The 22,152-nt window shown below is 42.3% G+C and overlaps 1 protein-coding gene across 5 annotated transcripts in view; it reads right to left on the bottom strand.

Moving 5' to 3' along the window:
• The window catches only part of GLI3 (GLI family zinc finger 3), a 274,791-nt gene that overhangs the window by 81,486 nt on the left and 171,153 nt on the right, over nucleotides 1-22,152 (bottom strand). For all 5 annotated transcript variants that reach the window (XM_059655751.1, XM_059655750.1, XM_059655749.1 and 2 more), the window contains 3 exons: nucleotides 10,961-11,166; nucleotides 6,132-6,278; nucleotides 1,116-1,317 (listed from right to left, as the gene is read on the bottom strand). In XM_059655751.1, coding sequence (XP_059511734.1) covers nucleotides 1,116-1,317; nucleotides 6,132-6,278; nucleotides 10,961-11,166 — 555 coding nt within the window. The remainder of the gene's footprint in view (nucleotides 1-1,115; nucleotides 1,318-6,131; nucleotides 6,279-10,960; nucleotides 11,167-22,152) is intronic.

Here is a 22,152-nt window from a genome sequence, read left to right on the forward strand (position 1 = left end):
CCAGGGCCAGTTCCCCGGAAACTTTGCCCATGGGTAGGGGTCTTCATCCTGGAATTGCAGGTCCACACCAGCTTTAACTAAATGTGCCCCTTTCCTATACAGTGGGTGTCTTGCTTTTAGTTTACAAGTGTGAAGACAATTTCAGAGAGCCGAAAAGCGAGCCGGGTTTGCACAGGTAGCTGGTGGCAAATATGGAATCTGCCTACAGATACCCCCGACTCCAAAGCTACATTTGTGACTCAAGTGGTTAATCTTGAAAACACCGAGGCCCCCTTTCTATCTCCTGACTTCAATCAAGTAAGCAGAGATATTTGCTTTGCTCCACGTTTCCACACTTTATTGACCATAAATTGACCATATCTTTTTCACTGCGGAAAATGATATGGTATCAAAATGGGGATTTACAACATTTAAACACTAACTTGCTTGTCAAGGAGCGTTGCTGATAATGGAACAAGAAAATAATTAAAACTGTAATTGAGAACATTCTGGAACAAAGAATAGTGTTAATCATTTCTAGTAAACATGGTGTATCACTACAGCTAAAACTGTTTTTCCTGGATTTCCTGTGATAGATATGCCTTCCCATGTATCCACTTGTTTTCCATTAGACTATAGACCATGATGCCACCTTTTCTTTTTCTTCCTACATGCTACTACTGGGGAAAGTGCACGTCTTCATGCACGCCTTTCCCCAGTAGGAACATGCAAATTACACCATGCCTGATCTTCTGATTTTCGCTCTCATTCTTGGATGTGTCACACAACCAGGTATGAAGTCAGTTTTTCCACTACAGAACTATAATCAATAACAGGGACTGGGATAAAAAGATTTGCCATATTCATTCACTGTCTTTATGAAATGGATTTCATCATAACTGAATAACTACTATTTCTATATATGGGCTACTGACTAGAAGTCTACAAAACACATTTTGGGCCCAATAACTGGATCTGGAATTCAGTATAGTGACATTTGATCTGCATCCTGGGTCAGGGCTAGTGTCATGCTGCTGTATTGGTCCTCACAGGTAGTCAGTACTGCAAATCCAGGTGCAGTCCAGAGCTGATGTTTTATTAAAGAAAACACGTAACAGCTTCAGGAAAATACATACCTGATTGCACTTGCAGATAAGTGACCATAGGAGCCACTTGCTGAAGAGCTGCTGCGGGAATTATTGAGAATTGTGACCAAGGAGTTGGGAGACGTCCTTATCATGGTCTGAAGGTCAAAGCTATGATCGGACAGTGGTGATATAGACAGTGTACGTTTTCGGTTTGGCCTGGCTGACAGCCTGGGGCTGGGGAATCTGGTGCCTGTTAATAAACAAAACAGAACCTGATTACCTGCCGTATCTGTTATTTATTGCTACTCGCCTGTGTGGAAGAAATGAAGGATAAGAAGTGGCAACTTCCGATGACAAGTACCTCTCCTCCCACTTGTGATCTACTGGATACAATTGAGGAAATTAGGGAGAAATATTTATCTTCCAAGGGCTTACCTCAGGGGAGCTCTGTTTATTAATGTGCAGGCAAAGTGATAAATTGCTAAACAAAAGGGAAAGACTTTTATGTGTTATCCCTCTCATTTCTAGTGATTTATGAATCTGATGGCTGCTTAGATATTCCCGTCATTAATTCACCACAAGCAACAAAGACAGTGGTTCCCACAGCTACACAACACACCACCCTGCCAACACACACCACTTTAAGGCAATGAGCCAAAGGAAAAATGAGTTAAAGTATCCTAAGATAAAAGATTCAGCTTGGTTATACACTCATTTCCCCACAATGTCTGTAGTCATCTGATTCATTTCTTAAAATAACTGCTAAATATATTACCCAAATTAATGGTTCTCAACTGGGGGGCAATATTGTCCCCAGGGCTCATATGACAACATCTGGAGACATTTTGCTTATCATAACTCACGGGGTGCTACTTACATCTAGTGAGGAGAGGCCAGAGATGCTGCTGAATACCCCGGATGTGTGGGACAGCTCCCCACGATGAACTGTCTGGCATCAAGAGGGCTAAAACTGAGGAACCCTGCACTAAATTCCCCATAGCCTAACAACAACGTAAGTCCAAAGAAACATTTAAAATCTGGGGATGTAGTTTATTTATAAAGTTAAAACCCCAGCAAGCACTATAATGAGATTTGATAACTCTATTTTAATTCTCTGGACTTATTAATTATCTACATTTATTAGTATGTTTCACCTTCAAAAAGATCCCACCAATGAAATGCTAATCTGGAGGTTAACAAGTCACAACTTAAAGGCATGCCAACTTGTATTAACCCTTCTTAACTGGAGAGTTAAAAAATAAACACCCATTTACCTTCAACTTGGTAGATAGCAGAGATCTCAATTTCAGGGCACAGCTATGCATGTGGCTCACAGGCCCACTCCTGCCTTTTCTGAGGTTACATTCATATTACAATGTCATCAAAATAAAGTTTAATGCAAGAATGAAAACATAATCCCAAAAGATAGTGGCAAATAAAACACGATTACTTTGAACTAACAATGGAGGGTTTCTATGTCATGGCATGGATATGCCTGGTGAGAGGGACAAGGTAATTTTATGGTACCCAGAAAACGGAAGTAAAAGCTAAGTCTTCTTTATATAAAGCAGTCTAGGCACCTGGTCTCTGGGAAACCCATTGCGAATATTTTCCTGTTCAGAGATGGACCTTGACACAAGACCACAATCCAACATGCTTTAATGCAATAACATAGAATAGAGGAATATAAAGACCCTACAGATAACATTATAGAAATAGAGATATACTTTATAGTTAATAAAAAATAAATCACAAACTGGAACTTAGTAAGTTAGTACCACCCATGTATAAAACTGGGAAACCAGCTCAAATGACAAATGCGGTACCTACTCAAATTTTTCTTTCAGGCACATTTAAAATCGAGTTTCTTCATTGAGAATAGTTTCATTAGATGATTCGGGGCATGTTAGTACAAAAATGGTAATGCCAACTATGTGCACACCTTTTAGTGTTTTATGATGGCATCTGCCTTACACATAAATGTTTGACAATTACCACGAGAGGCTAATTTCATCATATAGAAATTTTTCAATGGAGAAATACATTCCACTTCCAAAAAATTTCCAAGGACAAACCGGACTTATGGTCAACTTCCAGACAATCCTCAACTCAGGGATCAATGGCATAGTTAGAAGTAACAGGGCATTTAAAGAGCTGATCTCTGAAACACCTTTAATTATTTAAATCACTAGCTAAGGAGACCATCCAATGCTATAAAACTCTAGTGACCTTACATTCCTTCACACCTTCCAAAGCCAGACAGACATAGGCAGAGCCTGACTTCATCCCTCCAAGGACCCTGGGGTTGCTCTTGGCCTGGCTGGTCCAGCAAATCTGTTTTTCCCTCCAAGATGGAATGGAAGTCGGTTTTCGCCAATATCAACAGTGTTGTTTGTCAGGTGTCCTCATCTCTAGCATGTTCCTTGTAGAGATATCTCTCGCTCTCCTGTCCTTTAAGGTCACTCGAATCCCAAAAAGTAAAACGAGAGCCATAAAACAGACTTCATTCTAGCATGCAACAAAAAATGCTCTATACTGAAGCTGGCTGGAACCCGGCTATGCCCACTATTGGCTCATTTAAAAATCAGGTGGTGCCTTCGCGGGTTTGGCTCAGTGGATAGAGCGTCAGCCTGCGGACTGAAGAATCCCAGGTTCGATTCCAGTCAAGGGCACATGCCCAGGTTGCAGGCTCGATCCCCAGTAGGGGGCCATGCAGGAAGCAGCCAATCAATGATTCTCTGACCATTGATGTTTCTCTCTCTCCCCCTCTCCCTTCCTCTCCGAAATCAATAAAAATATATTTTTTAAAAAGTCAGCTACTCATCTGAAAAGAGTCTTGTGATTTTTGCCAACCAAGGAGTCCAGATCTGTGACAACGGGCCTGAGTGACCCTCTGGATCCCAGTTCGGCTTTGCTCCTGCAGCTGTGCTTTCATTGCAAAAGTTTAAACTGGTTTCACTTTGCTACTGGAAAAGTCTGCTAAATCCCGAGTACACTTCTTATGCTCTGCTTAACCAAATGCTATCTCAAGTACTTTAGTGAGAAAGAGTATAGTACTTTATGCACTCCCCAACCCTTTCATTATGCTTTTCCCAACCCCCTAATAACCAAGCAAAGCCAGATAAAGTCAGCACTGTGAGGCAGTGATTTGGGATCCTCTGTTGAAGGGAAGAGGAGACAAGGTGAGCACTTTCAAAACAGCTGAAAGAGAAGAGGCCCAGGTCTTCACTGGTCAAACCATTCCCTTTTTAAATATAAGCTCGAGCATTCTTATTGTTCCAACACGGGTATCTTTGCTTTGGCTTCCTGTTAATTGTTTTGTTTCTCCATTCTAATAAAATATTCTGACAAAGAAAAAGGAGTTTTCTTTTTATGTGATGAATGATAGGACATCTAAATTCCTACTTAATGACAATCAATTTACCATATACTTGGCAAATTAAAATTCCTTTAATTAGTTTTTACAAAGTAAAAGGATAGCTTCATCCTTTATTTAGATAAAAACCACCATTGTCTGACTAACCAGATTCTCATCAAATAAGGAAGGTAATATATGGGCTGACCTTCTAAGGATTCTGTATTATTTTAATTATTTGCAGATTTAAAATAACGAATTTGCATAATAACACCGAACTCTTTTTTCAACAGTCCCTAATTGAAAAGTGCTTATGATGAATCGGAAATTGAAGCTCTCCACTCTACAGAGCAGAACAACAAAGGCCCCGCGGAACATGGAATACAGTTCTCCCACTTTGTGTGTGGTCATCAGCTCCCTAAGGGAAGCCTGTGCACGCTCCGGTTACTATGTGACACAACCACGCTAGTTCATGATGGAGAGACTGAGCTACAGGCTTCACCTGGACCTGCTCCAGACCTACGGACTGAATTACTAACTAGTGTCTGAGTTAACAGATATATACCCTTTTCACAAAAGAATACAAATAGACGGTGATGGAAAAACACAACTTGCCCTAGCTGTTATGGCTCAGTGGATAGAGCATTGGGCTGTGGACTGAAGGGTCCCGGGTCCGATTCCAGTCTGGGCACATGCCCAGGTTGCGGGCTCGATCCCCAGCAGGGGGCACGCAGGAGGCAGCCAATCAATGATTCTCATCATTGATGTTTGTATCTCTCTTTCCCTCTCCCTTCCTCTCTAAAATCAAATATATATATATATATATATATATATATATATATATATATATATATATATATACACACACACACACAGCAAGTTAATCACTGCTACTAGGGAGTACAAACAAAATCTCAAGCATACGCTCTCCTCAAAGTCATATTACTGTCATATTCAAAGGGCAGTGGCTTTCATTGATGACCCCCTGGATGATGCTTCGAAGTCACCTCCTACCACCTGACAAATGGATGTGGACTCAGAGAATCTGCATAGCTGAGAACTCTGGGATGTTTTGAAAAGTCACAACCATAGCCTCATTTTTCTACACATCTTGGTAAGTGACCCGGAGAAATCATCATAAGACCCCAAAATAACTGATATAAAATGCATCAAATGACCCCATTTTCTTCCACTGCTATGTACCCAAAATAGGCTTCTAATTTGGAAAGGCTTTTAATTTTTCTTAGATAAAAGGTTTTAGTGAAATATAAGTTTTAATGTAAAGAAAACAAATGAGGCAAATAAAATAAAATAAAATAAAATGTCAAACCAAGTACAGTTCTTTTTAAAAATTAACTTCTAAGGCATAAAATCTATGAAAAACCAAGAAATGACTAGGCAAAGTATACTCATGTAATCAAACAGGTTTCCTTATTTTGTTCTCAAGAAGAGGAAGAGAAGTTTTTTGTTTATCTGCCGAATTACAATCGCCTGCACCTTCCAGTTCGTTCCGAGTTAAACAGGGGTCCTGGGATGGCCCCGTATCTGGCAGCCTCCTAAAATACCAACAGCACCAGAGCACCAAGTATTGGTGGCTCCTCCTCTTTCTCTGGTTTGTCAAGTCAGACAATTACCTAATCTTTGCATCTTCCTCTCCAGTGCGTGAGTGAGCATCTGCCACCCCTACAGAACATGGCCCCATCACTTACTGTCCATGGCATGAAAATATTCCATGTGGATGGCCCCAGCGCCAGTGGTGGCAGCCGTGGGAAGGATGTCTGCGTAGGGGCTGCGCTGGCCAGCTAACAGAGCCATCTGATGATAGTATTCTGCTGGGCTGACTCCCGCATGGGGCGCTGGAAGAGAAGAGGAGAAAAGAATGAAAAGGATGGGCACTTGTTGAAAGAAGGTCAACAGTCCATTTGTTATGCAGCCCACATCAACAATTCCTTTTATGGCTCATTCTAGTAAAATTCCTTTGACTCAAATTGTACGTTCACTTAAGTCTACCAGACATCTTTTATTAGGAAAGAAAACTGAAGGAAAAGAACAGCGCTAATAAAATCTATACTAATAAAAGGGTAATATGCTAATTAGACCGGGAGACCTTCCGGACGTCCTTCTGGACAAAGTCATGGTGGTAGAGCCGAGGCAGAGGCAGTTAGGGTGATCAGGCCAGCTGGTGGGGGAGGGGCAGTTGGGGGCGAGCAGGCCAGTGGGGGGGGGCATTGGGGTTGAGAAGGCCGGCAGGGGGGCACTTGGGGGCAAGCAGGCCAACAGGCAGAGTGGTTAGGGGCAATCAGGCAGGCAGGCAGGTAAGCGGTTAGGAGCCAGTGGTCCCAGATTGCGAAAGGGATATCTGACTGCCAGTCTGTGGGGATCAGGCCTAAACCGGCAGTCGGACATCCCCTGAGGGATCCCAGATTGGAGAGGGTGCAGGCCAGGCTCAGGGACACCCCTCCCCGCCCCTGCACGAATTTTGTGCACCGGGCCACTAGTACATTATAAAATATTTGAGGTTAGTGTTGAAGGGACCAAAGTTTTGCCACCCCAAAAAGATGTATTTTGGGGTATTGATTTTAAGACATGAAAGGCTCAGAAAGAACCTCTGACCCTCTTCCTTACACACCTAAAGGAATTCAGACAGAAAAAAACCTGTTTACAAGAAAGGAACAAATGGGTACCAGAATTATCAGGGGATCACTTTGTAAATTATTCAACTGTCTGACCAATGTGCTGTACATCATAAAATAATATTGAATGTCAACTGTATCTGAAACTTAAAAAAAGAAGGGAGCATCATTTAACACCATAATGTAAACTAAGTGTGGCAGACAGAGTGAAATCTTAAAAAGCCTTTATTTTTTTGGACATCCCTCTGTGTCCAATTGTTTCCGGGTGACCCAGCAAGAACTTGTTCAGCATATTTGCTCTTTCTCATCTACCTGCTGTATGTTGCCTGCTGTCCCTTGGAAACCCCAGACCCCTGCCTCCCTCTCCTTTGTCCAGAATGGCATATACAAACCCCAAATGCATCTTCAGGTTCCATATTTTTATGGCACCTCTGCATGTACATCCGTAATAAATTTGGGGTATTTTCTCCTGTTAATCTGTCTCTTATTAATTACCAGCCAGCCAGAAGAACTTAGAAGGTGGGAGAAAAATTATTTCTCGTACATCCCCCAGTTTAAAGAAATCTTCAAGAATTTAAAATGATTAAAATGTATGTATGTACACAAAACTCATTCCCACCTCTGCCTTATAAAACAAAACTGTTTCTTATATAAAATCAGTGTGTTCACACTCCTTCCAGTAGTTGACAACTTAGACAACTATGCTTTCTTTCCAGACATACTTAACATACTTCTCTAAGCTTTCTGACAGGCGTGTCTGAGTCAGCTCTCTCTACCTGGAGGACCCAGCACTTACAAGGGGAAAGGCCGCACAGCTTTAATAACACACGACTGGGTGATAGCTGCAATTTTGTGTTCCATAAGTTAAAAGCTCTTTTTTCATTACAAAATCAAAAAGAAAATATACCTACCAATCTGGAGCAATTTACTGGCAAGAGTCAGCTCTGTGAGAGTGGGATAATAATCAGTGTCCACCTGCCAATTTATGGCAAAACTGACGGATAGTGCAGAGGTTCTGAGGGTGGTCTCCAGATCTGTGAAGATCTGGATACAAATGTCAGCTCTGCCTCTTGCTGCCCATGAGGTTGTTGGGAGCAGGAATGCAGTGCTGCATGTAAGTGCTTATTAGCACGTGGCATTCCAGCACTAAAAGTCAGTTTTGCAATTATTATGTGGAAAAACTGGCATTCTATAAATAGCTTTGTGTTTCACATTTGTGCCCACAGTCTTTCTTTTAAAATCTTTATTGCTGAAAGTATTCCATATACCCCCTTTCTACCCCCCCAAACCCTCCAGCCCACTCCTGTCCCCCTAGACCCTCACCACCCCACTGTCTCTGACCGTGGGTTATGCATATATGCATACAAGGTCTTTGGTTGATTACTTCCCATCCATCCTCCCCCACCTTCCCTCCGAGATTCCACACTCTGTTTCATGCTTCCCTATCTCTGGACTCACTCCATTCATCAGTTTATTTTATTACTTAGATTCCACATGAGTGAGATCATGTGATAACTGACTTTCTCTGACTGGCTTATTTCACTTAGCCTGATACTCTCCAGGTCCCAACATGCTGTCCCAAAGGCTACGAGATTCTTCTTTTTCACTGCTGCATAGTATCCCATGGTATAAATGTACCACAGGTTTTATCCACTCACCTACTGATGGTGTGCCCACAGACTTTTTATACATGATAAAGACATGATATAGACTAAAAATTCTTAGACCACAGGAAAGTAGTATCAGTGACTTGACTTTATTTTATTGGGTATCATTGGACTCTTGAGGCAAGAAGAGTTAGGTAGAACCACCAATAAAAAAATGTCTTACTCACACACACCATGAAATACTACGGGTAGCAGAGGATAAGATCCTTTATCTAGAGGTCTAATTTTCTAGTGGCTCAACTAAATTTCCACAAGCCAGGCACAACTTCAAGTCCACTGTTAGCTGACCTCCCTTCCCCTTCTCAGGCTCTGGTCCCCTTGGTAGTCATTTCCCAAAACTCCCAAGTGCTCCATGGAGGTAATTTTCCATTTTAAAACCAAATCCCAACCAGAAGATTGCATTTGACTCTCTGATGGTTTTCATTTTAAAATGTAAATCTTACAAACTTCCAATTATAAGAGAAATAAGAACTGGGGATGTGCAATATGATGCACATAATTAACTGTTGGATCGTATATTTGAAAGGTGCTAAGACATTAAATCCTAAAATGTCTCATCACAGGGGAGATAACATTTTTTTTTCTTTTCCCTTTTTCTATCTATATGAGAAAATGGATGTTAACTAAACTTACTGAGGTAATCACTTCACAGTATACGTAAGTCATTATGCAATACACCTTAAACTTATACAGTGCTTATGTCAATTATATTTCAATAAAACTGAAAAAAAAGTGAATCTTGTCCAAATGGCAAAACTCGTTCTCCTTAGGTGCCTTATAAGGAGCCGGCAGCTGTTTCTGGAGCACTGCTACTCCTGGAAGCACAACTGAGTAATGTTTACTGAGCAGCCTCGTGCGGCTTTCCCACACACTGTTCCCACCACACACAGCCAGCCTCGGAGAGTGGTCTGCGTAGACATGGGGACTCTGCAGGGTCCCTTCAAATGCTGCTCAGTGAAATGGGGCCCATGGTGTTTCTCTGAGCTCCCCAACAAGCACCAGGGATTTGTGACCTGCTGCAGGGAACACACAGCCTGCCATCCGCAGTCAATAAAGCTTATGCCATTCTGGACCTTAATTCAGGTTCTGGCAATTGTGGGCAAGTGAGTTTGTATACATGCGTATGCAATGGAACATGTTCTGCCTGAATCGAAGGAATGCTTTAGAACTTGACAGTTGCAGAATACACAAGCCCAATGAAAAAGGGTCAGGTCAACGTAATTCATTTGGAGGCTAATAGAACCAACCAGAATTTGATCCTTGAGAGCTTAACCTGAGCATCAGGTATTACTGAATTCAAGTCAAAGTTCTTATCTTTTCCCACCACATCCCTCTCCCAGTTTCTGTTTGGTACCATCAAGGACAGAGGGCAGCATCAGTTCTGAACCATCAAGTTCTCTAAGACCTGGCTGCTCAGAGCGTGGTTCATGGACCAGCTGCACTGACATCACCTGAGAGCTTTACAGATGTGCGGAATCTCAGGCCACCCCTGGACCCACCCAACAAAGAATCACATTTTATCACCATCCCCAGGTGATCCATATGCACACTGGCATTTGAGAAAAGCCGCTGTAATAGACACATCGGTATAAATGTACTGCAGAACAGAAAAGTAAACCCTGGATAGTGAGCAAAAGGCTCCAGTTATTACATATGCTCACTGTATGAAGGCTTACAGGGCCAGTCTAAACTTCTGTCAAGACGCCAAACAGAAAGGTGGATCAGAACAAGGATTTTGCACCCCCACCACCTACTAGGCCAGTGATGGCAAACCTATGACACGTGTGTCAGAGGTGACACGCGAACTCATTTTTTTGGTTGATTTTTCTTTGTTAAATGGCAAATATCAAAAATATAAGTCTTTGTTTTACTATGGTTGCAAATATCAAAAAATTTCTATATGTGACACTGCACCAGAGTTAAGTTAGGGTTTTTCAAAATGCTGACACGCCCAGCTCAAAAGGTTCGCCATCACTGTACTAGGCCAATGGACGAGGCTGCAAACTATTTGGCCCCTCTGCACATTGCTATCTTTACCTGAAAATGGAGATAATAACCCCACCCTGATGGCGGTGTCTCTACATTGGCACGAAAGCATGAGCTCAAAGCACTTAGCCTAGTGTCTGGCATGTGGGAAACAACTCAATAAACAAAGCTACTCAACACCATGTCCCAGGGGAGGCAGGAGGAGAAGGTGGCGTGATGCACAGAAGCAAAATGGATCGGTCTGAGACTTACCATCTGTGGGACTCAGTCCCCGGGCTGCGGAGATCATGGAGAGGGATGGGCTGCTGTGCAGAGAGCGGATATAGTCCATGTACGGGTTGATGTAGGGATGTGGAGGGCTGAAGGGGGACTCCGAGGCGGCAGCAGGGTTCCGGTGCGGGGAGATCCTAATGAAGGGCAGGTCCGAATACGTGGGGCTACTCGATAAGGCAGAAGGCCTGGGGAAAAAGAAAACCAACCGGGTACAAGAAGTACGCATCAAACAAGTGTCACCATAGGCAGAGGCTGTCTGTGAGAGGACATAAGATTTGAAGTGAACTCAAGGTGTCTTGGGGGATATCAGAAATATATCTTTCTTTTACCTTAAAGTCATGGTGACATAATGCAGGTAGTATATACGATTATTTGGGCAAAGAATATTGACCTTTGAAAACTTTTATGACACTATGAATATAGAAAAGTAAAGGTCTGCCTTTGGCTTTCATGAAGAAATTCTAAACAACAGGCATCTGAGCTTAAAGTAGCTTCTGAGACCCTATTTTCAATTTGACCTGATCATTAATTTCACCACTGAAAACTTACCTCTCACCATCATGGTGTTGCATTGAGAAGAAAGCAAATGTGTCTAGACTGGAAATCGGAGCACGCACAGGGCAGAGTTGCCCACCCATAAGAAAGGTGACTAACTGCAAAGGTCTGAAAAATGTGAAATCGGACACTCCACATATCCCTGCGGGAGCGTTACTGCGAAGTCTTGCATATGAATGAAACCAGTTTCACAGATCTGAGCTCCACTGTGCTGAGGGCCGCTCCTCCTCTCTGAAAGGCAGGGGATGAAAGCCGGCTTCCTCTCACACTCATATTTCACATGGCATCCTGATTAGCCACATTCAGGGAACAATCAGTAATTAAGTGCTCCTGGGGTTGGAAAGCCGGGAAAGAATGAGATTTTGATCAAGCCCCTGCTTTGGTTTTGGGGGCGCTAAAGCAGGCTGTACACTTGGGCTGATGAAAATAAATTTTCGAACACACCTTGCTGCCACCGTACCCCGATCCCCTCCTGGTCCTCCTTCCCCACAGCCAGTCCCTGAAGCCCCTGCAAGAGGCATTTCTGAAGAATAGCCAGACTGTACAACACCCTCCCTGCCTTGTTCCTTCTTCAATAGGAAACATTTTGTGTGGATAATCCAGTGAACTGGCCACGACAGGCTAAACACTTGCGCTCGCCGTTGTCCCATTGACGGAGGGCCCGGCTACAAAAGGGAGAAGCCAAGATAGAGACAGATCTGCGGAGAACAGCCAATTCCTCTTATGCGACTGGCTTTAAGTGTAAAGTGAAAGGGAGGGGAAACGTGTTTTTTCAGCACGCCTCTCAAAGCAAGCGCATATTGACGGCAGGGCTCTGGCCCCTATCACCCTGTCAGAACACAATCTTGGGAGAAGCCGGCTCCACCACGTGCACAGCACAGGCACTGAAATAAATGAAACCGAAGATCAGATAATGAATTTGCTCTCAGTAGAAAATAAAAGAGACTGAAATATGGGGGGGGGGGGGGATTTTCTCTCGCTTGCTCCTTGTTATTCTTTTTTTTTTTCATTTTGAACTAAAAAAAGAGGCTTTTTCTTGTTATTCAGATGCCACTTTTGGTGAAGTAAAATAAAAATCCAGTTCTCTTAATTTACATGAAAGAAGAGTGAAAAGTCCCCACCAGGAAAAAAAAAAGCTTTCTTTTCCAAAAAAACAACTTGAGGTTGCCCATATCCACTCAGAATTTAGTAAAATTACTTCTGCTTTAAATAAAAATCGGTATAACCTATTAGTATATCCTATTTTAGCTCTTTACCACAAAGCAAGTTCGCTGTGCTACATTCTAAGCTCCATTTAGACATGTTGCTACTTTAGAGCTCAGGGGATGCTCCATACCAATAATTCATTTTCTACCAGAAAGGAAAAATCAGCCTTCCAAACTGGTTCAAAATAATTATTACCAAATATAAACTTATTTGTAGGCATATAATGGGACCGGTGCAGCAGAAATGTAGAGAAGTAGACATTTCAAGCAATCCATGAAGTGATATCTCCTAGATAAGCTTTTGTGACCCATTACAAACTGGGTCTGAACAACCTGAACCAAAAATCAGTGACGGCAATAGCACCTCTTACTTGTGTTGTTTTTTTAGTTTAGACGAAAATTGAAACTTGTTATTTTTCTGAAATTCCAGAATTAAGAAGAGTAGTGGGAATATTTCAGAGGCTTAGATTGCAATTTGAAGAAGCACACTTTGGGGGGGGCGGGGAATCTGCATCTGGAATTGCATGAAAATTACAGAGGTGGGAGATGAGCAGTCACCACCCAAAGATGCAAGGGAGCCAGGAGGTGGCTGGCAATTTTCTCAAGTCTGGACGTCTGATGTCTGCACCCAGGCCTTCACTTTCATGTGACCAGTTTCCACAAGAAAACCAAAGATAACTATTAAAAGCACTGCCGTGAGAAGGAATCTAGGCCTGCTCCCATCGTCCCTGGCAGGAACTCCAGGAAGAAGCAACACAGGAAGAGGGCTGATTCCTCCTGGAGGTGAGGCCAGGCAACCTCACCCACCCTGGGAATGTCATAATCACACGTCACTTCCAGAGAGATGATGCTGAGGAGCTACTGGGTCATCTAGTTCTAAACACAGTGGTGGGACATGCCTTCAGACTGGAGTACAAGTAAGAAAACTGTAAGTTCATCACTGCCCTAAAGAGAGAAACTAGCCATCCCCAGAATATGAATAGCAAAATATTTAGTATTAGAGGCCCAGTGCATGAAAATTCATGCACTGGAGGGGGTGGTCCCTAAGCCCAGCTTGCCCCCTCTCACAGTCAGGGAGCCCTCAGGGGCAGGAGGAGACCCCGTGATCAGGGGAAGGCGACGCCCTATCACACCTCTGCTGCTGCCACTGCTGGCAGCGCCAGCCTCAGCGGGCCCTGGTTACCTGAGCCTCAGGTGGCCCTGGGAGGCTGGGCAGCCAACATCCGAGGCTTGCCTGCAGCTTGGGCCAGCCCTGGCCCTGGGCAGCTGGGGGGCGAAGGGGACTGGGGGACTCTGAAGGCAGGCGCATGGAGCGGCAGGGCTGAGGGGACTGCTGGGTGCCGCCATCTTTGAGGGTGTGGCAGTCCATTAGCATATTCGCTCCTTATTGGCTGTGGGCACTGCCATCTTTGAGGGCATGGCAGTCAATTAGCATATTTCCTCCTTATTGGCTGTGGGTGCCTCCATCTTTGCGACATCATGAGGGTCAATTAGCATATTCCCTCTTTATTAGATAGGATGGGTTACCCAGGGAGGGGTCATTAGGAATTCTGGAGACAAGTGAGACAGATCCCTAGAGCAGTGGCACATGGAAGGGCTCAGATGCAACCTCAGCCACCATACCTACCCTCTCCTGGTCCTCAAGGATCCCACAGGGAAGATACCCACCTTGTAGGGGTCCTGGCAAGTGAGTATGAGTAAAGCCTGATGTAATGAGCTGGTATCATACACTATGCTAATATACTCCACTCCTAATTTACATACATATACAATACAGCCATATGCACTCATACACACACATGTATATTAGGGATGGCATAAACAGCATATCATGACTTTCAAACACTGAAATATTGGAACCCTCTTTTCAAAGCGAATCTTATGCTTTGCTCTCCTGCCTGACAGTGTTCCTTGGATTCCCCAGGCCCCTCTTAGTAAAATCGTAAAACCACATAAGGTGGTTAAGAACAGGGGCTCAGTAATTAGATACAAGAAATTTGAGGGAACTGGACTTGAACTGAGGCATCACTGACAGTGTCACTAAGCAGAAGTTCCCTGATAAACACAAAAATGGAACAATAATAGCTCCCTCACAGGGCTGCTGCCAATGACTGGCACTGACACTCAGTAAACAGAGAGAGTTGCTGATGTCCCTGGGGGTTGTCAGAAGCACCCCCCAAAACTCTCATGTGTGTGTGGTTCTCAACTCAGCAGAGAGCTGTCTGCAGGGCGTTCTGGTTTCCTTGCTGCTCAGTTTCTCCCTGGAAGTTGATCACTGATTAATTGTTTCCACACCAGGCCCCCGGGAGTTGGCTAGCATGACATGCTTCTAGAGCTGAAGCCCGACATAAATCAGTTTCTAAGCCACCAAGGCTGAGCTCTCAACCTTGAACTCCAATGGCTCCAGTGCCACTGGACATGGATGTAAAGATATATAAATCATAGTTTTTCAAGAGAGCTGCTTTTAACATTACCTAACCAAAGTCACTTCCAAATTCCCAGAAGCTACATCACTTGTCAGCTTTTTTGTTTTGTTTTGGAAAGCAGATTTGAGAGGGAAAAGTAACCTCCTTAAACTTAATAGGCAGATGTGTGTTTATTGCTGTGTGCAAGTGCCATTCAAGGTTACGGCCAGAGAGGGGAATTCTATGGTAAGGAAAGGAGGTGGGAGTTGTGAGGAAGGCAGCCACAAAATTTCCCATGTCAATGACATATATAATTTCACAAACTATCATAAACTTGACCTGGTAAATATTTGTCAAACTTTCTAAAAATCTTCATTTGAAGATTACAGTAGCACCAGGAAAAAAATTATAAGTGTCTCTTTCTTGGTTTATATTTTTAGTAGAGACACAATTTGAAGATTGCTGTTGGCTTCCCATGGCTTCCTCTGCCGGTAGCTTTCCCTTCCCTCTCTGTTCTGGGGCTGGACAAGACTCAATAATTGAAGGACAGCACAAACCCAGGAGAGAAAAACCCAAACAAGAAACGTTCTTAAAAGAACACTGAAACTTAGAACGGTTCCAAGTACAGAGATTCCAGGCCTTTCATGTTGTCGCCAAAGAGCACAGCAATATGACTGTGACCCTCTGAACTAAGTCATACTAACTTTAGCCTGGGGACCAGAGATGCCCTAGCTATAGAGGGCTGTCTGGGCTGCCAGGGCACAACTGCTGTTCCATTACCTCTGCACCTGGGCTCAGGCATGCGGGCCCAGCACGCTTAGTCAGGGACAGTGTCCCTTACATTGCTCTCACCTATTTGTCCGTCCAAGGCCATAGAGACCTAATGAGTGGCTGTTATTTCTTTCCAATGGCTATATATAACGTACAGTTTCAGACAAGAAAGAAGGTGGGGATTACTTTGATGTTCTCCCAAAAGCAAGAAAGCAATATGAAATGGTGTGTGTGTTTGTGGAGATGATTTGACTTTGGGTTACATTTTTTAAAAGGTCATGAAAATAGATTACAATAAAAAGAGTAGAAGAAAGACTGTTATTACAGCGTTTTAAACATTATACTATGTATGATAACCTTCAAAACAAAAAACACATTGCAGAGAATACCTTCTTAGTTAGAATGAAATATGATTAAATAATCTAATTTGTTACTGCCTTTTCATCTATCTTATTGGGTTACTAAAATGCCAAGATTAAAATCACAGTATTTAATCACTTGCGTGACTTATTATGAGAGCATTAAACAAGGTTTGTATGCTGGATTATTACAATTTGCTTTCATGTTGCTTGGAACGCTGGAAATGTACATAATTCCCCTTGCATCTTTGTATGAGGGCTCCAACTACCAGAAGAATGAAATGGTGTGTTTTTTTTTAATATAACAAATTTATTTTTTTGTTTAACTTTGTTCTTCCCATAACAAGTAAACCACTCTTTATATTCAAGCAGTGGCCTAACAGAGAACAAAGGGAGTTATCCCTTCTAATGTATTTTTAACCAACGAATTAATTATTCAATAGTCGCAGTTTTAATAATCCAAAATTTGTAATAAAAAATTTGCTTTCCATACAGTGAAGGAAACCATTAAAATGTCCATGGCTAATGTACTAAATACTGCCAGAAATCTGCACAATCCTAAACTTCATGTTTTCTTCTATTCAAGGTGAGCTCCCAGAAGTCTCTGCCCAGCGTTATCATGGGACCCTTACATACACAGAGGGTTCTGCCAGTTATTGCCATTTACCATTCTTCACCTGGGAACCCCTGCATGCCCAGGAAGGCTGGTCTTTGGGGTCTAAATCAGCTGGCTCATTTCTCCTCTGGATTCTCCTAATGAGATGCACTGGCAGGAGCTGGCAGTGGAGGGAAGAGGGATCAGGGGTATTTATTCCAGTCACTTCCTCTCCTTAGCTTGAGATCTGCTGGCCACCTCATGGCCACCCCTCTAGAAGTGTGACCTCTCTTCCTGGGCTCCAGCCCTCAATGAATCAGTTTGTTTGCACCTTCAGGTTAGCAATAGGAACTTCTTCCAACTTTTGCTACTCCTGGGGGCTGCTGGGCTTTAGGGTCACTTTGAGGGTCTTTCACCTTGTTCACGTCTCCGTAAATATCCACCCTTTTAAACTGCCAGGATCCTAACGAATAAGATGGTTCAGTTTTAAATCCCATTTTTATCATCTTTGTAGCTAAATTATATTCCCCATGAATTTTGAACTGACTTAGGCTTTTTACACATTTACCATGTTGGATTTCAAGTTTTAAAAACTACATGTATAACTACACAGACGACTATTTCAATGAAATATTCATTAGGTAAACATTTATTGAAAATCTGTTTACTAAGAATCCATTATGATTTCAGCACCTGGGGGGAGGATTTCAATAAATATAATATATGGTCATTCAGTCTTTAATCGCAAAGAGTTTATAGTCAAATCAGGTGAAAAGTATACATGTGGCCCAGCCAGTGTGGCTTGGTGGTTGAGCGTGGACCTATGAACCAGAAGGTCAGGGTCGATTCCCGGTCAGGGCACATGCTTGGGTGGCAGGCTCGATCCCCACCGTGGGACTTGCAGGAGGCAGCCAGTATAAAAGGCATGCATTAGAGCAAATGTTATCTGATGAGCAAGCAGCACAGTCAAAAAGTACCAAAGGGGGCTTCTAGCATGCATTTTGGTGATGAAAAATATGGAATGTAAACCTTGTTACCAAATGTAGATAGGATCTGCTTAGAAGTGACCACTAAAGGTGAAGGTTAAAACATTGCTTACTGCGCACATTCACACTGTTAGTGTGAATATTTTCTTATACAGATAATTTAAGAGCTATGATTGCGTTCTTCAACAAGAAGAAAATGGGGGGGGGGATATTTATTTTAATGATGAACATCATTTCAAGAGATTTTTCACAATGACTTTCTCATTTTTATTTTCTAATTATGTCTGAATATAAAAGGAGTTTACACCCATAAATGGAAAAGTTAAGAATTTTTTTTTTTAAAAAAAAGGTCGGTCTCTATATCCAAGCTCTCCAGATTGAACCACTGTCAGTATTTTAACTTATTTAGTCCCCACACTTTTTCAGGCATTATGCATTTCTAACATAGTCAAAATAAAAGTATGTTTTGAATTATACTTTGGCTTTTAATATTAAAAGGTTTTTCTAATATATCTTAGCAAACTGTACATAAACATCATTTATAATTGCAGTACAAATTAAAGCCATAATGAGTTATTATTAAACACCCGCTGGAATGGCTAAAACTAGAAAGACTGATGATGCTAAGTATTGATGATGATTTACAGCAATAGGAACTCTCAAACAATGTGAGTATACGCTGGTACAAACTCTTTAGAAAATAGTCGGTCATTATCTACTTGAACGGATGCACACCCTATATTCCAACTATTCCTTTCCCTGTTACATACCCAACAATAGTATGTAAACATGTGCCACAGCGTCAAATATATTCAGAGCACTGTTATTCATTCACATTAAAATTGGAAACAATCAAATATCTATTAACAATAGAATAGGCAAAAAATGCATACAATGAAATAGGAAACACCTATAAAAATGAAGAAACTAGAATGTGAAAAACATTGAGTGAAAAAAGGCCTTGCACAAAAGATTATAATATAATATATAATCTCATAAGTTCAATTAAGAGACACATCTAAACTTTAGTGTTAGAATAGTCATGATAATGTTTACCTTTGAGCTGGTGGACTTTCAGGGTGTTAGAGATTGTTCTATTTTCTAGACTTGGTTAGTGGTTGCAGGTTTTCACTCTGATAATTAATTATACTTTGTGGAGCTATAAGTGTCTATTTTGTGTACTTTTCTGCATATGTACTATATATATTATCAATTTCTTAAAAGGGATACACACGGGTCCTGGTTGGGTAGCACAGTTGGTTAGAGCATCGTCCCCAACATACCAAGGCTGCAGGTTCAATCCCCGGTCAGGGCACATACAAGAATCAACTAATGAATGCATAAATAAGTGCAGCAGCAAAACTCTCTCTCTCTCTCTCTCTCTCTCTCTCTCTCTCTCTCTCTTCCTCTCTCTCCAAAATAAATAAAAATATATTTAAAGGAAAAAGAATTCTTAAACTTACTACTGATTCAAGTAAGCACTTTGCACTACATGACTTTTCACATTATGCATCTTCTTTCTGCCCCAACTCACACTTGTACAAAGAAGCCTGCTGTGTACCTCTAACATTTCAGAACCAAGGCAGAGAGAGTGCACCAGTTGGAAGGACAGTATCCATGATCCAAATGGCAGTTAACAAACCAGTTTTTAAATAACCTGTCATCAGTTTTGAATATTTTAGTTACATAGGTGCATAGTATGTTTAAAATTATTATTCTGACAGTCTCTTTGGTGGTCAAATGGGATACAGATATTCCATACAAAGGTACCCTTCTTTTTGCAATGTAAAATAAGTCATATTTTTCTTCTTCCTCCAATTACTACAGAGCTTGTGAGAAATATAAAAATCATAAAATTGGTAATGTTAATTTTAAAATTAATATAAATCATTGTGTGTTATATATTGTTTATCTACACTAATAAAAGAGAAACATGGTAATTGGCGTACGACCGCTACCCTTTTCATTGGCTAATCAGCGAGATATGCAGATTAACTGTCAGCCAAGATGGCGGCCGGCAGCCAGGCAGCTTGAAACTAACATGAGGCTTGGTTGCCTCAGTGATGGAGGATCATTGGAGGAAACCAACGTTCCGCGCCTGTGACTGCAGGCCTCTGAGCGGGCAGTTTAAGAAACATTGTAACAAATACCACCAGACTTCAGCCAGCAGATTCGCAACATTGTAAGCAAAGGCCAGAAACCTACTTACAGCCGCGGAGGCCTAAGAGCTGGAGCCAAGCCTCAAGGTAAAGCTGGCCCAGAAAAAAAAGAAAAAAAAAAGAAAAAAAGGAGCGGTTGGGAACTTCAGTCACTCCCAGCCTGAAAACAGCCCTCAGCCCCTCACCCAGACTGGCCAGGCACCGCAGTGGGACCCCCACCCTGATCCAGGACACCCTTCAGGGCAAACCAGCCGGCCCCCACCCATGCACCTCCTTGCAGGTGAACAGCCGGAGAGCTGCCCTCAGTGATCCAAATCTGGGACACTGGATGGGTCCTGTTTTCTAGAGGGCTCCCCACTGGTTCCTGGTAACAAAGCAGACAGACACAATCCTTTCTCTCTTCCTTCCTTGAGACAGAATAACGGTTCCCTTTGAACAGTCACTGTTTCCCTTTGGATGCGCTCTTCCTCAAGGGAGGTTGTTCAATCCAGAGAGGCCCAGAGGACAGGGGGTGGGGGGTGCCCTCCTGCCTCACTCTCCTCCTCCAAGTCTCCCAGTGGCAGGAAGTGTGCACTTAATCAGCTGTTCTACACTCAGAGTCACAAGAGCTCACATATAGATGAGGTATTGGGTAAACCAGATCTCCAAAGTCTGCTTTGCCCCAAGGCTATTTAGACCCAGAAGGAAAAGCAGCAGTGCTGTACTGTTTAATTTTGGACAATCGGGTGGTAAGTTCTCAGCACACTGGCCGCTTTGACCAACTCACTCATTCTTGCTGGCGCTATTAGTGCTAGAGCTCTGGACTGGTTAAGGCCAAAATCCTCTAGCTTTCACCAACTCCTTGTGTATTCATGCTCTCAGGACCCCATGTGAGTGTCCTGGAGCTAGTTGACATCTAGGAGCACCCACATCACCTCTTCTAACAAAGCAAATCGTTTAGTAACTTGACTTGACCTTTAGTAAAACGAGTGGGACTTTCTTTCCTAAAAGTAAACTCATGGGCATGGTCATTCTGTACTTTTAGTTCAAAACTTCATTGCCATGCGAAAAAAAAAAAATGGAAGGGGCAGACATTTGAAAGTCTGATTTCGCTGATATTCCCACCAATTTCCCACTCATACTAATAGATCCGATTTTTCAGAATTTGATGAATTACCAATTCCCCATCCCCCACAGAAGAAGAATTCAGAATAGCAAAATAATGAGTTCTTCCAAAAAGAAAACACACAGAAAAATAAAAAGACGTTGAAATGCGATAGTGTCAAATAACTCGGCAAATGAGAAAGTCCCATGAACTAAAGGCATCTAGAAAACTCCTGGGAAGTGTGGCATTTGTTTGTCTGGGTATTATGTTCTTTAATAACGTAGAATCCTATCAGCATGGCATCCTTTGGTAAGGATGGGTGGAAATAATTTTATATAATAAAGAGGTAATATGCAAACTTTCCCCTCAACAGGGAGTTCATCCGGGAGTTCGACCAGGGGGCAGGGCTGGCAGGGGGAAGGGAGGGAGGCCCCAGCCGGCAGCCACTAGGGGCCCTACCAGTGCACGAGTTTCGTGGACTGGGCCTCTAGTTAGAAATAGTAAGTTAGGTTCCAACAGTTTAATCCTTGCTTCAGATTGAGTCCTCTTACCAGTGGTATGGAAAATATTTATTTCAAAGACAGGGTGCTTCTGGAATTCTGAGCCAGAGAGAGTGCAAGGCTTCTATTTTAATATTTTGTAAATGTTACTTCAAGAACCAACTAGATAGAATAAATTCTTTACCAACATCGGTCTTCCAGGAGCTGATAGGGATTTTTTCACTATCCTCATAATCCTTATAATCCTCATAATAATTATTATTATTATTACTAGTACTATTGACTAGACTGCTTTTCCGGGTTGTCTCTTGTGATCCTTGGCAAGATACATGTGACTCATAGTTTCCCTCATTCTTTAAATCAATGTTTAAAAAAGTGATAATAATGATGTCCATCAAGGAACTATTATGATCTAACTATTATTACTTATCTAAATAGCTCTCCTCTAAAATAAAATCACCACGGTCTGCCAGGGGCCCCTTCCTACAAAAGGTGAAAATAGCGGCCCTTTCTAAGTAGCGGTCTCTTTAGATTTAAGTGGAAGTAGACCTT

Source organism: Myotis daubentonii, chromosome 10 (assembly GCF_963259705.1).
Source record: "Myotis daubentonii chromosome 10, mMyoDau2.1, whole genome shotgun sequence".
Lineage (NCBI taxonomy): Eukaryota > Metazoa > Chordata > Mammalia > Chiroptera > Vespertilionidae > Myotis > Myotis daubentonii.